Consider the following 17821-nt stretch of genomic DNA (forward strand, 5'->3'; position numbering starts at 1 on the left):
GTATATATGTATACTACATGTGTACTTGGTGCCTGTGGAGGCCAGAAGTGGGTGTTAGATCTGAAACTGTTACAGATGGTTGTGAGCTGCCATGTGGGTGCCAGGAATCAAACCTGGATCCTCTGCAAGAGCAGTATGTGCCTTTAATATCTGTGCTTTTTGGTACTTTATCTAACTTCTGTCTTTACTTAGATTTTTAAAGTATCTTTTGCATGACTACTGCCTAATGGTTGGATTTTGAGTTTAAGTGTAAAAGGACTGTTTATGCTGTCCTAATTTGCTGTGTATTTGCCAGTTTTCCCCCTGTTGGGTTTCAAATTGGGCTGGAACCTTAGCTTTTAGACACCAGCTGAAAAATCCAGCACACTAGTATAAAATTTTTTTCTCCTTAAAATTCTTTTGTTTTGTGTTTTTTATTTTGAAATAGTTGTACAAAATGGAATGCTTCCTAGTTACAAACAACAACAACAATAATAACTGACTTTTATCAAATATATTTTAACAAATATATTTGTTGTGGTACTCTTTCTGGACTAAGAACTCCAACATCAATGAGAGTGGATGAGAGATGTCACCAGAAGCCAGGATAGCTCCTGAAAGGCCACTAGGCTAGGTCTAGTTTTTATTCTCATTTTATACTCTAAAAACACAATGTGGGGTGGGCAGGCAAGCAAGACTTTACAGAAGTGTACCTGGCAGTCAGTAAGTTGTTAAGGGTAATGACCCCATTGTTTTGGCCATTTCTCCAGGTCATTCTGCTCTAGGTAGCAAGTGAAGTCATGTTTAGCATACAGGCAGTGCAAGCAGTGCTTGAAGTAAAGCAGTATCTCATATTTGTTCTTTTCCACCTTACTTTTCATCAGCCTTCTATAATTTGTAATTGCAATCAAGAAAATCCCTCATATATGGGCCCAGCTGCTTGGGTTTTAGTTGATTCCAGATATAGTCAAGTTAACAACCAAGATTAGCCATCCCAGAACCCAAACTCTGATCCTCTAAAAAAGAAACAAGTGCTCTTAACCATTGAGCCACCTCTCTAACCCTTTATCTCAGTGTTGCTCTGAAAGTGGTTTGTGAATAAGCCATATATTGTTGGGTCCATCCTCATTATTGCTGATTGTCTTAAGGAAATGATTTGCAAAGTTTACTACTTTACTGTTAGAAGCAGATTATTTATGTTACATCTTACAGGTTAATAGATTATGCCACTAGTTGAGGAACAGTTCAAAATGACAGTTACTGCTTAATAGATGAAGGATAATTACAAAATTTGTTAAATTTTTGGTTTCTCAACCAGATTAATTTAGTAAATTTTCAGGGGCACATTTAATATCTAGACATTAAAAGGAAAGCTGACTTTTGACCTTTAAAATTGTTGTTTACATACATGCTAAAGTATTTAAATATTTCAAAAATGTATGAAAGAGAGTAAATATATTATAACCAGGTTCTTAAAAAGTTATCCATTTTCTTAAACCCAAAAGAAACATCTGAGAAATTTAATTGATGGAAACTAAAGTCTAGAATTATCTTGCTACTTTAATGTTCCCAAAGGCCTACAGAGCCTGGATCATGTTTAAAATTCAGAAACAGAAGTGTTTGTGAGGATAGGTAATATTTTGATTAAATTTTTTTTTGGTGTGTGTGTGTGTATAGGTGTGTGTGTGTGTGTGTGTGTGTGTGTGTGTGTGTGTGTGTGTATAGGTTTATCACCCTGCAAAACAATTCTGCTAGATAAAAATGGTAAAGGTTTGCTGCAGAAAGTCAGGTACTGGCCACTGTAGCGCGATTAATACTCAGTGTGCTAATGTAGTGAGTCTTCAAAGGAGGAGCAGGAAAGGTAGTGGGGCACTTGGAAAGGTAGTGGGGCATTTGGAAAGGTAGTGGGGCACTTGGAAAGGTAGTGGGGCATTTGGAAAGGTAGTGGGGCACTTGGAAAGGTAGTGAGGCATTTGGAAAGGTAGTGGGGCATTTGGAAAGGTAGTGGGGCACTTGGAAAGGTAGTGGGGCATTTGAAAAGGTAGTGGGGCATTTGGAAAGGTAGTGGGGTATTTAGAAAGGTAGTGGGGCATTTGGAAAGGTAGTGGGGGCACTTGGAAAGGTAGTGGGGCATTTGGAAAGGTAGTGGGGCACTTGGAAAGGTAGTGAGGCATTTGGAAAGGTAGTGGGGCATTTGGAAAGGTAGTGGGGCACTTGGAAAGGTAGTGGGGCATTTGAAAAGGTAGTGGGGCACTTGGAAAGGTAGTGGGGTATTTAGAAAGGTAGTGGGGCATTTGGAAAGGTAGTGGGGGCACTTGGAAAGGTAGTGGGGCATTTGGAAAGGTAGTGGGGCATTTGGAAAGGTAATAGGGCATTTGGAAAGGTAGTGGGGCATTTGGAAAGGTAGTGGGGCACTTGGAAAGGTAGTGGGGCACTTGGAAAGGTAGTGGGGCACTTGGAAAGGTAGTGGGGCACTTGGAAAGGTAGTGGGGCACTTGGAAAGGTAGTGGGGCACTTGGAAAGATAGTGGGGCACTTGGAAAGGTAGTGGGGCACTTGGAAAGGTAGTGGGGCACTTGGAAAGGTAGTGGGGCACTTGGAAAGGTAGTGGGGCATTTGGAAAGGTAGTGGGGCACTTGGAAAGGTAGTGGGGGCACTTGGAAAGGTAGTGGGGCATTTGGAAAGGTAGTGGGGGCACTTGGAAAGGTAGTGGGGCACTTGGAAAGGTAGTGGGGCACTTGGAAAGGTAGTGGGGCACTTGGAAAGGTAGTGGGGCACTTGGAAAGGTAGTGGGGCACTTGGAAAGGTAGTGGGGCACTTGGAAAGGTAGTGGGGTATTTGGAAAGGTAGTGGGGCATTTGGAAAGGTAGTGGGGGCACTTGGAAAGGTAGTGGGGCATTTGGAAAGGTAGTGGGGCATTTGGAAAGGTAGTGGGGCACTTGGAAAGGTAGTGGGGCACTTGGAAAGGTAGTGGGGCATTTGGAAAGGGTGAAATGTGGTGTTGTGGCTTACAGTTGATGGAGTGTTTCTGTAGCCTTGCTATAACTGTACTCCCCTTTCTGTTTCTTTTCTCTTGAATTATTCCAGAGAGTTTCTTACTAACAATTTTTTAGATTTACATGTTTTATATTGTGTGGATGATTTACCTGCACCTCTGTCTGTGTATTCTGTGTATGCTTAGTGTTTGTGGAGGCTAGAAGAGGGTGTTGGCTTTCCTGGAGCTGGAGTTACAGATATTTGTAAGCCACTATGTGGGAACTAGGAACTTGGGTCTTCTGCAGCGGCACTGCATGCCCTTAATGCAGAACTATCTTTGGGATCTAAATCAGTGAAGGCCTCTTATATTTTACCTAGTTTGTCCTTGTTTTTTACTCTGTTATGTAAACTGCATGAACTTACTATCAAACATCTATTAAGAGTTTTTTGTTTTTGTGTTTTTAAAAATAAATATAGAGGGGCTGGAGAGATAAAGTTCAGTGGTTATGAGAAAGTGGTATTCTTGTAGAGGACCAGAGTTCAATTCCCAGCACCTACATCAGGTAACTCACAATCACCTGTCCTTCAGTACCAAAGAACCCAATGCGCTCTTCTGACCCCGTAGACAACAGCACTCATATGCACGTACCCACACACAGATACACAGACATATACATAAGGTACAAATAAATCTTAAAGTAAAAGAACAAATTAGCTTACTGTTGATAGACCCACCTCCCCTGCTTGGTCAAGGTCTAGCTACATAGCCCCAAGAGCTCCAATTTGTAATCTTCCGTCTTAAGCTCCACCAGAATGTCAGCAGTCAGTTATTGTGCCTGGCTTCTAGTGCTTGTTTACTAGCATTAGCCGCGCAGCTTCCCGGCTTTGTTAGTAGCCATACGGGAAGGAACTGAGGGACAATGTCTTGGCTCTTAATATGTTGGGGGGTCTTGGGTTGAGTCATATTTGCTTTTGTTTTGTTAGTCTCATTTTCTTGTTTCTCTTGGGGCATTACTTGTATTTTTAAGCATTTCAGAAAATATAGATGTAGCTGTAACCTATTTCCTTCTCATTATCTATCACAGTAGTTTAAAATGTTTATTTTTATATTCCATAAAATACATTTTTATTCTGTGACTACTACTCTTCTATTGCAATGAGGTAATAGGTAGTTTTTTATTATGGAAGCTATACAGTATAGCTGTTTAGAACATGGATAGTAGATAACATTCATTAAACTTTGAAAGTAATTCTGTGTTCTGAATTCCCATATATGGTGTGTTATTTCATAATTTAACTTTATATTGTGCGTATAATTGTATGTTTTGTTTGAGTGCTATACTGAGAAATTCTTGAGAGCAGTCTCAAGAAGTGTTTGCTAATCATAATTTAACCTTAATAGACTAATTACTAAGAACTGTTTGTTGTTGGTTTTTTTTTTTCAGAGAATGCAGAATCTATTGACCTTAAACAGTTTTTTGACCAACATTTTTCACATATATACTATGTGTTTTTTGAAAATTTTGTGACTATTGAAGCTAGTCTTAAACAGAAAGGTAAGATATTAACATGTATTCTGGCTGATGCATATGTTTCTAGTAGTCATAAGCATTAACTTAAAGTGAAGGTTTGGCATTAGAATTTTAATACTGTTTTATTTTGATACCGTTCAGATGTATTTGAAAGGAAACTATAACAGACTCATGGCTATTGTTTTGTGAAGGCTTAGAACATCTGCATGTTCCTGATCAGGTTTCTTGAACCTACCTCTTTGTTCTAGGAATGTTTGAATAACAATAGGAATAGTGTTTTCCATAATCAAAGCTTACTCAAAATTCACAATATATGATGACTTGTTATTAGATGTAAGTATGAGCTAAGTTTTTCTTTTTATCCTAGGGATTGAATCCAAGACCTTGTACATGCTAAGTGTGGAGTTTGTCATTCAGCTACTCCCAACTCCCAGGCCTAGAACCTAAATTTAGAGCAATTATGCTAAAGAGTAGCGAGAGGGGTTATAATATTGTCTATATAATAAATAGACCATGCCTTAGCATTTTGCTGAAGAATCACTGAAGAAAAACCTAGCGGTTGAAATATTTAAGTTCATTATTAAGTAGTTGTTAACAGCGAGAATATTTAAAGTATTTTTCTGTTCAAAATATTTCAGGTCACAAGTCTCAAAGAGAGGAATTAGATGCTATACTTTTTATTTTTGAGGTAAGTACTGTAAGTCATACCATTTAAACTTTTTCAAAAAATAATTCTGGGAATATAAAGAAGTATATTAATATTATTAGATATATAGTGAAACTTAGTTAATCTGCCAGCCTTTTGAAGAACTTAATTAACTTAAAAATGTATGTGGCTGAATTTGTATATTTTTGAAGTATAATGTGTTTTTTAGCAACAAAATTATGTTTATGCATCTGACAATATAAAAATAATTTGATAGCATTTTTATAAAGTGAAAATTTTAATTTGTGTAAGTTTACTCAGATTTTTTTAATCTCTAGAACTGTGGCTATTATATATGCCTATAAGGCATATCATTTTTTTATTTATTTGTTTTGCTTTTGTTCTTTTCAAGACAGGGTCTCAATGTGTAGCCCTGAATGGTCTGAAATTTGCTATGTAGACCAGGCTGGCCTTGAACTTACACAGATCTTCTTGCCTCTGCATCTCAAATGCTGAGAATAAAGGTGTGTGTTGCCATGCCAGGCTTTATCATTTAGTTTTGGTCCAGAGCCTTACAGTGTTGCATGATATTATTCCTGTGGAAATGTGAACAACATCTACTCACTCCAGATAGAGAACTGATGAAAGATCAAAGTGATGATACCACACAAAGTCCAGCTCTGTGAATGGGTTGGGGTAGCAGGAGTGTGGGGGAAGAGTGACTGAAGCATGCAGGGCTCAAAGGCAGCCACAAGCTGACCGCACACCCCAGCATGGCTGATGACTACAGACAGTTGGAACCCTTAGGGCTTGGTGCAAAGCATGCAGGCCCCTTGATATGTGGGAGATTTCTCCTTAGTAATCTTACTGTTTGTTTAACCTTAGGGTGCCGAAGGGGGTGCAAATGTAAATCAGAATTGTGAATTATTCTTCCTGGGTCTTAAGGAGCTTCCTGCTAGCATGGGCTCTTTGAATTGGGAGGAAGTTGCGCCTATAGTCCAGACTTGCCTTGAACTTGTGGTTGGTGTTCCTGCACCAAGTGTTGGGATTAAAGGCATATATCACTGCCGCTCATCATCTCTGCTCCAGCGGCTCTTCATTATAAATGTGAACAAAACAGCCTTGTTTTTAAAATTCTTATTTTTATATCTCTTTGAACTAGACTGGGGCAAATATTTGCAAACAAACAAAGTGTAGCTTAGAGTCTGATAAGCTCTGTTAAAAAGTGTTTATTATTTTTTTTAGCACATTCAAAAATTAAACCCCTCTCATCCCTATTTTAAAATTAATTACTATCAGAGGAAATAGTCATAGGAATATTCTTATCCTTATTGAGAATTTAGAGACTGGTAGAAGTCCAAGACTAGAGCTGATGACTTGAGAGACCAAGAAAGAGCATAAAGCCTGTTTCTTACAGTTGAGATGGTTGTGCACCTGTAGTCCTGACACTCAGGCTGGAGACGACTGAGTGAGAGGAGGAGGGCTGGCCACCTGGTAGAGTAAAACTCTATCTCTAAACTTAAAATACCTGGACATGGTGGTATTTGCTCATAGTTCAAACCTTTGGGAGATTTTAGACCAGCTTGGGCTACATGGTGAGAACCTGACTGGAAAAGAAAAAAAGAAAACAAGGTGCCAGGTAACAGCAACTGGTATTCTGAACTTAATTTTCATTGATCTTGAATCCTTTGAGACCTGATTAGTTATTTGGCAAAGAAACTACCTTTTAAGTGGACTAGCAAACACAGATGTTTAGGGGAAAAAATAAGTGTCCCTGAAGAATGCAGAACAATGGTTGCTGTATTCAGGAAACAAGGTAAATGAAGAATTAAGAGAATTTCTTTTCAGAAAATTGAAATTAAAGAAAGGATATTAAAAATAATACTTCACTATGTGTAACAGAACATCTGAGTTATGGATCACTAAATTTCATTTAAAAAAGATGTGGGATCAAAGTGGCTGGTTTTCTCAGGGGTTGGTGGTGTGTGTAGCTTTAATTTTCCTTTAGATTGACTCTAGGACTTTGCACATGCTAAGAACACATTCTACCACTAGAAAGAAGAAAAATCTCCAGCCCTGGGATTTTTGTATTTTAAAAAAAATTTAACCTTTGTACTGATTTTCTTCTTAAAATTGGATGATAATGTATAGTGTCTAATGATGAAAATGTAAATCATAAAGTGACTACTTTCTGGTTAAAAACATGATGTTCATATGGGACAAGATTGGATTCTGCTTCTTCTGTAATTGAAGGCACATAAAACTTGTAATTTTTAAAATCCACATTAGAAATGAAAAGTATAAGCTAGACATGGTGGCTGTGTGCCTATAATCATTGAAGATCATGATTTTAAGACCAACCTGGTTTAAATCCTGTCCCTGAATACACAGAGTTAAATCTAAAGTGTAACTGACCAGAATTAAGTAAGACTGCTTTTGAGTAGCTCACAAACTTACCTTTTCAACCTTTTAAATAATTTATCTTTTTTCCACACCAAATGTATTTATTATCTAACTGTGGGAGACATGTAGGTAAATTTATATGTTTCATTGTATGTGCACATGTGTGTGGGACACATTCTAGTGCACACATGTTGTTTCAGCTTTGTGGAGTTAGTCATCTCACTACCTTTACATGGGTTCCAGAGATCCAACTCAGGTGTTTGCAGTGTCTTCTTGATGAACCTTCTGTCTTTCCCTATATTTTATAATTCTATTTTATGGAATGAACTAAAGACAATTCTATCAAAAAGAAAAAAAAATGTAAGTGCCTTCTAGCCTCTGGTCAGAATAGTGTACAGGCACAGACATGGAGATAGACGTATTGAAGTTACAGTCTTGGTCCATCCACTTGCTAGACTTCTACCCTAAGCATACCACTCACCCATTTCTTTATTGGTTAAAAGAGATGTTTGGGTTGACTGCAAGGATAATGAGACACTGTGATATAAAGTGTCTAGTTTGAGTTTATGAGCATCCTTTAATGATGTGGCCAAGTAATATTTATAACAGCAGCAATAATAACATACACAATTTTATTCAGCAAGTGGATAATGACTGAGTATACTTTAGTAGTATAATTTAGCTGTTATTCTGGAATAATCTACATAATACAGTAGAAAATGGATAAAAAGAAAATTTGAGGTATTATATAGAGAAAGTGTTTTAGCTTACCTATGAAGCTGCTGCTGCTTCTTCTTTTTCTTTCTTTCTTTCTTTCTTTTTTTTTTTTTTTTTTTTTTTTTTTTTTTACCTTGCTACCTATGTCCAACATGACATCCAAGTACCTCTGGGCTCACATGATTAATTAATGCAACATGCCCTGTCTTTTTTATCCCCTTTCTCCTTCATAACCCTTCCTGCTTTTTCTACTCTTTTCTTCTCTCCTTCCTTTTCTTTTCCCCTTTCCCTTCTCATGTCACTTTGGTCTGTTCTGCCACCAAAAGGTGCCACTTACATTTAGGTCAGGTCTTTCTCCTTCAAGTAAACCCCTTACAGGAGAGCCCGTGTGCGCTCATGTTCTAGAGCTGGTAAAGTCGACAACCAAGGTTGACCACCAAAAGGAGAATAGACTTACTTTTCATAACACTAGTAAAGATACAAATTTTATTAATTTTCTCTTTCAACATTTTTTTTTAGTATTGCTTATTACTTTTTCAGTGGGAAAGTTTAAATATTTTACTAGTTTGTATTTGGTATACTTTAACATAAGAGACTCTTAATTTAGCCCTCTAATATTTTATATTTCATAATATATTAGGTCATTATTTGATTTTTAACTCTTTATTTCGTTTGTGTTGATGTTTAGAAAATTTTACAACTTCTTCCAGAAAGAATTCATCAGCGATGGCAGTTCCATAGTATTGGTGAGTGACATAAATGTATATCACACATCGGAAGTAAAAGTTATAATGGCTTAGATGGCAGTTCCATAGTATTGGTGAGTGACATAAATGTATATCACACATCGGAAGTAAAAGTTATAATGGCTTAGCAGTTACTTTTAATGAGTTCATGGTTCATTTTCCTGAAAATGAAGATTATAAGAGGCTAGGGAGATGATGGCTCAGTAGGTTAAGTGTTTGCTTTGACTCGGCAACCTGGGTGCACCCAGGCAAAAGTCAAGGGAGCCACATTCATACCAGTAACCTCAGTACAATGGTGGGGTGGGGGCTGGAGACAGACACTGGGATTCACTGACTGATTCATCTAGCAAAACCCATAATTTCAGACTCAGTAAGAGACCCTGTCAAAAAAATAAGGTGAAAAGCACCAATATTAACCTTTGGTCTCCACTTTTCACACACATATGGATGTGTAAATGATTTTTGCATAACATATAACAATGTACTATATTCAAAAGACAAGCTTTTAAAGGTGGCCAAATATTTTAATAAACATAACATAAAAGAAGATATTAGTTGCTAATGAGCACATAATAAAGTGCTCAAAAAAATTATGAACTCTTATTTGAGCTTGATGATCATGAAAATGGTCTTGAAGATTGTCTTTGTAAAACTTTTTAAGAGATATGAACTTAAAAGATATATTTCTTGAAGAATCTAGCCTTTAATCCCCAGAAGACCTTTATATTACCTAGTTGTCATGATTAATAGTATTCCTAAATTGTTTATAATATGTGAAAATTCATAAATGGTGATATTTCTTTGTCAGTTGGATAATTCCTACAACTTGTTGGTTTTTATGAATTGTTAATGAAGGAAACGGTGATTGTAGCTGATGCAAAACAAAACTTCATTGAGATACAATTTGATAGATAAAATTATTTTTTGAAGTAAAATTCAGTGTATTTTAGAAAAAAGTCCTTATAGTCCAGTTTATGATGCTATTATCCTCCTCAGATAGTCTTTGAAGCCATGCACTGTAATGACAGTCTTGACTGTGTTGTGAGTTCCACGCCAGCCTGGTTAAAAATCCAAATTTTAGAGAAGAAAAAAAAAGAAGAAAGAAAGACCTCACAAGTTCCTGAAAGAAGTATTTGGCTTAACTTTGTATTACCAAAGTCAAGGATTTATTTATATAAGAAAGTACACATAAAAATAAATTTTTAAATGTTTATCTTATGAGAGCTTTTTATGACTTTCAAAATATTGAAATTTATACACGTACATGCACGTAAATACACATATATAGGCATATACCACCACATGCTTTTTGCTGTTTTTGAGATTAGGCTTATAAAGTAGGCTGCTCTCTTATTTGCTGTACAGCTGAGACTGGCCTTGAACTCCTGGTTTTCTTATCTCTGCCTACCCAGTGTTGGGATTAAAGACATGAACCATCACACCCCATCTAAAATTTAAGACATTTGTTTTTCATGAGATAATACGTCTCCCCCAACAAAAATATAACTTATCTAGTTTATAGAGCTGACAAAGAATTAATAGGCAATATATAAAGAATTTTTTTCTTTTTCTTTATTCTTCTCTCACCCTGACCACAGCCATCCTTCCTTTTCTTCCTCCCAGCCCCATCTCTCCTCTGTCCCAGAGCCATTGCTCCTCCATTTTCCTCAGAAAAGAGCAGGCCTCCCAGTGATGCCAGCCAAACATTGCATAATCAGACTAGGCATAAACCTTGATAAAGAACTTTTTATTTAGAAATCAAAACAAAAACTTGAGGGCTGGACAAATAGCTTAGTGGTTTGAGAGGATGTGCTGCTTCTCTAGAGACTTGAGTTCAATTCCTAGCACCCATAGTAAGCAGCTTACAGCAGTAGCTCACAGAGTTTTCTGTGAGACACTAACTCTAAGGAATCTGATGTCTTCTTCTAGCTATCAACACCCACACACATGGCATTCCATCACACAGACACAAGCACATGCATGTAAATAAAAATAATACTGATCTCGAAATTTAAAAAGTCTATCCACTTGAAAATTATAAAAGAACACACAAGCAATTAAGTAAAATTTGAACAGGCAAACAAAAAAAATGGTCATTAGAAAACATCAAATGGAAACATTAAAAATTAACACTAATGAGATTATCAGATTTTAGAGTTTACCCTTGTGTCCTGCTGCATCACATACCAAAGCACTGTTGCATTGCTTATTATCATTATGATTCTAAATTTGGAAATAAGCCAAAAGAAGGAACATTTAGGTATATTCATAAAGTAGTTAAAATGAATTATCTAGAAGACCCAGAAATGAACCCACACACCTATGGTCACTTGATCTTTGACAAAGGAGCTAAAACCATCCAGTGGAAAAAGGACAGCATTTTCAACAAATGTTGTTGGTTCAACTGGAGGTCAGCATGTGGAAGAATGCAAATCAATTCATTTTTATCTTGTACAAAGCTCAAGTCCAAGTGGATAAAGGACCTTCACATAAAACCAGGTACACTGAAACTAATAGAAGAGAAGGTGGGGAAGAGCCTTGAATATTTGGGCACAGGGAAAAGTTCCTGAACAGAGCACCAGTGGCTTATGCTCTAAGATCAAGAATTGACAAATGGGTCCTCATCAAATTGCAAAGCTTCTGTAAAGCAAAGGACACTGTCAATAAGACAAAACGGCAACCAACAGATTGGGAAAAGATCTTTACCAATCCTACATCTGATAGAGGGCTAATATCCAACATATACAAAGAACTCAAGAAATTAGACTCCAGACAACCAAATAACCCTATTTAAAAATGGGGTACAGAGCTAAACAAGGAATTCTTAACTGAGGAAGCTCGAATGGCTGATAAACACCTAAAGAAATGTTCAGCATCCATAGTCAACAGGGAAATACAAATCAAAACAACCCTGAGATTCCACCTCACACCAGTCAGAATGGCTAAGATCAAAAACTCAGGTGATAGTAGATGCTGGCGAGGATGTGGAGAAAGAGGAACACTCCTCCATTGTTGTTGGAATTGCAAGCTGGTGCACTCTGGAAATCAGTCTGGCAGTTCCTCAGAAAATTGGACATAGCATTATCTGAGGACCCAGCTATACCATTCCTGGGCATATACCCAGAAGATGCTCCAACATATAACAAGAACACATGCTCCACTATGTTCATAGCAGCCTTATTTATAATAACCAGAAGCTGGAAAGAACCAGGATGGCTTTCAACAGAGGAATGGATTCAGAAACTGCGGCACATTTACACAATGGAGTACTACTCAGCTATTAAAATCAATGAATTCATGAAATTCTTAGGCAAATGGATAGAACTAGAAAATATCATTCTGAGTGAGGTAACCCAATCACAAAAGAACACACATGGTATGCACTCACTGATAAATGAATATTAGCCCCAAAGCTTGCAATAACCAAGATACAACTCACAGACCACATGAAGCTCATGAAGAAGGAAGACCAAAGTGTGGGTGCTTCTGTTCTTCTTAGAAGGAGTAACAAAATACTCATGAGAGCAAATATGGAGACAAAGTGTGGGACAGAAACTGAAGGAGGGGCCATCCAGAGACTGTTCTACTTGGGTATTCATCCTATGTGCAGTCACCAAAGGCAGATGCTGATGTGGATGCCAGGAAGTGCATGCTGACAGGAGCCTGATATAGCTGTCTCCTTAGAGGTCTGCCAGAGCCTGACATATACAGAGGTGGATGCTGACAGCTAACCATTGAACTGATCATGGGGTTTCCAATGGAAGAGTTAGAAGACTGAAGGAGCTGAAGGAGTTTGTGGCCCCATGGGGAGAGCAACAATACTAACCAACCAGAGCTCCCAGGGTCTAAACCCAGCCTGGGAGCACATAGGGAGGGACCTATGGCTCCAGCTGTATATGTAGGGGAGGATGGCCTTGTTGGGCATAGGTGAGAGAGGAAGTCCTTGGTCCTATGAAGGCTAGACGCCTCATTGTGGGGGAATTTGGGGGCAGGGAGGTGGGAGTGGTTGGGTGGGTGGGGACACATCCTCATAGAAGCAGGAGGAGAGGGGATGGGGGTTTCTGGGTGGAGGGGAAATGGGGAAAAGGGATAACATCTGAAATGTAAATAAAATATCCAATAAAAAATTAATTAAAAAACCGAATTATCTAGAGCTACATAGACCAGTGTAGATAAATTTAAAATGCTAATATTAGATATATAAAACAGCAACTTACGAGTTCCTGTGAATGATACATTTATATAAGGTTTTAAGCAATTGATTCTAAGTAATTTATAGATTTATAAGTAAGCAGTAATATAAAAATGGTTTTATAAGTGATAACTCCAAAATGTATACGTTTTCCTCTAGAGAAGGAATGAAGAAACTGATTTAAGCCTCAATGTGCCATTGTATGGTTAATTAAGTAAAACAATAGGTTTAAATCATAACAAATATAATGTTGTGTTTAGATTTGTTCACAGTGAATGATGCACCTCTGAATGTTATGGTAATGAAAATAATTATTAGGAAATATCGGACTTAATGAATGTTCTTTTGGTTGATTCAAACCTTTTACTGTGGTCTTTTTGTATTTGTAGTAAATATTTTATTTAAATTTTCAATGTAAATAACAGATGTAATAGATTGTTGTGTTAAACACAATTTTAGGACCAAGTTTTGTCAGTAAATAATATTTAACTGTGTTGAAAGGTGACTTTTTTATATGTCCTCAGTTTTGATCAAAGGGTTATCAAGGTCACCAAGAACAGTTTAGAGAATGCCAAGGACTTGTTCAAAAGTGTTTTCAAGTCTGACTGAGAACTCTGACATTTATTTACAGATAAGAAGATGGGGATATTTAAAATCATGTTTTTTTTTTTCAGGGTTGATTTTAAAGAAACTTCTGCACACAGGAAACTCCTTAAAGGTATATAATTATATTTATTTTCTATGACTTAAAAACAAAATGAGTATAAGGGTGGGGTGGTCCAGAGAGCTTGTTAAATATGTTCAGGGTTGTGGATTTGTCCCCAGACTGCATGAGCGAGGGTGATGACGCACACTTAGAATCCCAGCACTGAGGAGATGGAAGCAGGAGGATCAGGAATTCCTGGTCATCTTCAACTGCATGGTTGAAGCCAGCCTAGTCTCCCCTGGGACTCTGTCTCAAAACAAATCATCAACAACAAAAAAAGCAATAAAGCATACATACCTACCATTTACACTTCTCCCACCTTGATTTTTTTCTTTTTTTTTATATTTATTTATTTATTTTTATTGGGATTTTTTTCTTAAGTTTACTGAATTAATTATCTTCAGTTCATTTGAGAAAAGTCACTGAGAAGAACTCAGTGCTTGTCCGTGAACTTTCTCTTTTCTGTTCTCTTTCTGGGAGAGCATCCAGTCATTGGTTTGTGTGTTTTTTCTTTTTCTTATATGGGGATTGTTTTAGGTCACTGGGCCAGAGTTCCTTCCAGACTTGTCGCTAGGACACAAACAATGTAGTAAATGAGATAATTTCAGAGCGCTCTCTAGTAATGTTTTCAGTAGTTGTTTAAATAAATTCACTTTTATAGTTTGAATAACTCTAGAACTTTGAAGGGACAAGCAGGTGTTGAGCAGAGCAGGATCTCTCTAACATTCCTGTTGACTAACCACACTGAGGCAGGGGCTGTCACTGTCCTGTCACTTCTGTCTCTGGGTTAGATTGATGGGGATGGGCTCTCGGAAAGCAGAGGGAGAAGAAATTACTTTTGATTTTTTTCAAATAAATAGAATTTATTATATTGAATAGTTTATTCCTAGGATTTCATCAGGCATAACTGATTTTACTCCCAGTGCTGTGGACTGAACTCAGGGCCTTGCATATGCTACCATTGAGCCATGGCCTTAGCTTCAGTTTATTCTTACACGTCTGTGAACTTAGATCTCAAAATAATGGGAGTTGGATAAATGCTCTGGGTATGTCTGTCTTCAGTCTCCATCTTGTCTTTCTCTTCCTTCTACAAAATATCATTCTGTCCATGAAGAAATACTACATTTTATTTTATTTTAGATCAGACGGGAAGGGGTTCGTCTCTTCTTGTTATGGTTGCAAGCTCTTCAGGATAACTGCAGCAAAGAACAGCTCTGGATGTTTTCCTGCTTGATCCCTGGATTTTCAGCACCACAATCCGAATATGGACCTCGAACTTTAGATAATCTTATTAATCCTCCACTCAACCTTCAAGAAAGTAAGATTGATGAGATGTTGTGTATTAGTATGTTTGTTTTCTATAGTTTCTTTTTAAAAATGTGTTTGTTTCTGTATACACTTTGTGTGTACACAAACTCGTTTGTTGTATATGCATGTGTGCTTGCCCATGCTTACTATATGGAGGCCAGACATTGACACCAGGGTATCTTCCTCAGTTGTTCCTCCATATCACTGTTATTTTTGAGGTCGAGTCCCTTAAGTTCACTGTTCTAACTGCACTAGATAGCAAGCAACCCCTCCCCGCCCCACCAAAATCTACTTGTTATTGCCCCACAGCACTGGGGTTACAGGCATTCAGGGCCATACCCATATTTTTTATGTGGGTGCTGGTGATTGATCTCAGGTTTCCATATTTGTTTAGTAGGCTCTTTACCTACTCTCTCAGCCTTCGGTGAATTTTGTTTTCTTGTTTTTAACGTGAGCTCTTTATACAGTTATTCCATGATTCTGAGGCAGTGTTTATAAAGGTAGATTTTAGTATTACTTTGGTTTGGTGAGGCCAACAGACTGATATAACTGTTGGAAACAGTACTTTGCTACTTACATTCCAAGAGGAAGCATACCACATGCTACAGGCCTGTGTAGACAATGTGTGTGTCTTGCTTTCTTTGTGTGAGTGATCAGCATTTAGTCAGAAGACAGAGGGAAGGGAAGTGTGTGAGTTATTGTAGGCATGAACCTTTATTGTGGTTTCATGGGAAGGAAGTGGCAACTCAATGAGAGCAAGTAAAAATCAGCTAGTGTAATTCAGTTGACAGCAGGATAAGAAGATTGTTCCTACTTGTCTAGTCCTTGAACCCGAAGTGATCAGGACAGGAAAATAGTAGCCTTGAATCTGAAGTATAAGGACTCCCTGGGGTTGTGGACTCTAGGTGGGGTGGTTTATGTATGAATGTCACTATTAGCAGGTTAGTCAGTTATTACCTCTAATACTTGGCCAACCCTGTTAAGGACATTATCTCTGCTATCCAAGTCCCAAATACCAGAGCATCTAAATCACATTAGGTTGCTATAGACCACTTTACATCAGCTTTGGTTTTGTTTTTTCCACTTTTGTGGTTTTTTTTTTTTTTTTTTTTTTTTTGAGACAGCGTCTCATATATCTCAGGCTGGCCTTAAATTTATTATTCTGTAGTAAAGGATATAGTAAGGGGTGACCTTGGACACCAGATCCTCTGGCTGGGAGTGTCAGACACTACTCCTGGCTTTAATTTAGCTTTTTTTTTTTTTTTTTTTTTTTTTTTTTTTTTTTTTTGGTTTTTTTGAGGCAGGGTTTCTCTGTGTAGCCCTTGGCTGTCCTGGAACTCACTCTGTAGACCAGGCTGGCCTCGAACTCAGAAATCCGCCTGCCTCTGCCTCCCAAGTGCTGGGACTAAAGGCATGCGCCACCACCGCCCGGCTTTAATTTAGCTTTAATTTCTATTTCATTTTGTGCTTGAATTAGTTTAAATATACACAGAAATAGAAACGTTTCTCTTTGTGCAGTAACTATATAAAATAAATATAAAATTTTATTTAACGTTTTTTTAAACTAGTGAATTTTTGTGCTTTTTATCCCTCAGATTTTCTAATGTTATTTTTCTTTGCTTTTTAGGTTTTTTTCCTTACATTATTCTGCTTAAATAACAAAGTGATTTTTCTTTTGGTTAAATATATTCTTTTACTAGTAAGCATTTACGATCTATCATGTTGTATTAGTTAACTAGGGCTTCTGTAACAAAATACCACAGACTGAAGTGGCTCCATGGCAGAAGTGTATTTCTTACACTTCTCAGTGTATTCTTCATAGTGCATAATCAGATGCTGTCAGGTCCAGTTTCTGAGGAGCCTTTTCTCAGCTTGTAGACAGCACTTTCTCTTTGCATGCTCACATGATTTTTTTCCTTTGTGTACTTGTATGCATGTGCACACAGGCCCTCTGATGTTTCTTCTCTGTTTATATACAGTTCTGTACACTTAGGGCTGAACCATAATGACATTGTTGTAACCTCACATGTTCTCTTTTTAGATACAGTTGCATTGAGGATCCGTGTTCCAGCATATGAATTTTAGGAGTCCATATTCAGTCCATAACCTGTACTCTAGTGGATGTTTCATCTTATCGTAATACATATTTCTAAAAATTACAGATTTTTGTAGCAAAGCATACTATACTAATAGCATAAAACTTTAAAATTAAAAAAAACAAGCACACATAAATTTTGTAAATGTGCCAGTTTAAGGACTCACGTCTGCTTATTTACACATCACTCAGAAGGGTTAAGCTTGTGTTGCATGAATATGTTTTCTTCTGGACTCCTGACACCCCATTTCTGTAGGTTTCCTTTTGTCTCCACTCTTAGAATTAGCTTTCCTTTTTGTTTAGTTTCAAATGTCTTTTGACCAACTCTCGCATTCTCTTTCTGAGAACAAAATTTAAACTTTACTTTAAATTTTTTTTTATGTGTATATTTGTCTACCTACTTGTCTGTCTGTGTACAACATGCATGCATATTTTTACAGAGACCAGAAAAAGGTTTCAGATTTTCTGGAATTGGAGTTTCCGGTAGTTTATGAGACACATGGTATGGGTGCAGGGAACTGA

The 17821-nt window shown here is 37.3% G+C and overlaps 1 protein-coding gene across 7 annotated transcripts in view; it reads left to right on the plus strand.

The window, feature by feature from the left end:
• Ralgapa1 (Ral GTPase activating protein catalytic subunit alpha 1) overlaps positions 1-17821 on the plus strand; it is a 210746-nt gene that overhangs the window by 16532 nt on the left and 176393 nt on the right. For 6 of the 7 annotated variants that reach the window (XR_013113153.1, XM_034514151.2, XM_034514149.2 and 3 more), the window contains exons 2-6: positions 4400-4510; positions 5125-5174; positions 8941-8998; positions 13865-13908; positions 15037-15214. Coding sequence is in view for 6 of the 7 variants with exons in the window: in XM_034514151.2 (XP_034370042.1) it covers positions 4400-4510; positions 5125-5174; positions 8941-8998; positions 13865-13908; positions 15037-15214 (441 nt within the window). In the remaining variant the exon portion in view is untranslated. Of the gene's footprint in view, positions 1-4399; positions 4511-5124; positions 5175-8940; positions 9073-13864; positions 13909-15036; positions 15215-17821 lie in introns of those variants that run through there. The other variant, XM_076941863.1, reaches the window with a different exon arrangement.

This window comes from Arvicanthis niloticus, chromosome 11 (assembly GCF_011762505.2).
Source record: "Arvicanthis niloticus isolate mArvNil1 chromosome 11, mArvNil1.pat.X, whole genome shotgun sequence".
NCBI classification, from domain to species: Eukaryota; Metazoa; Chordata; class Mammalia; order Rodentia; family Muridae; genus Arvicanthis; species Arvicanthis niloticus.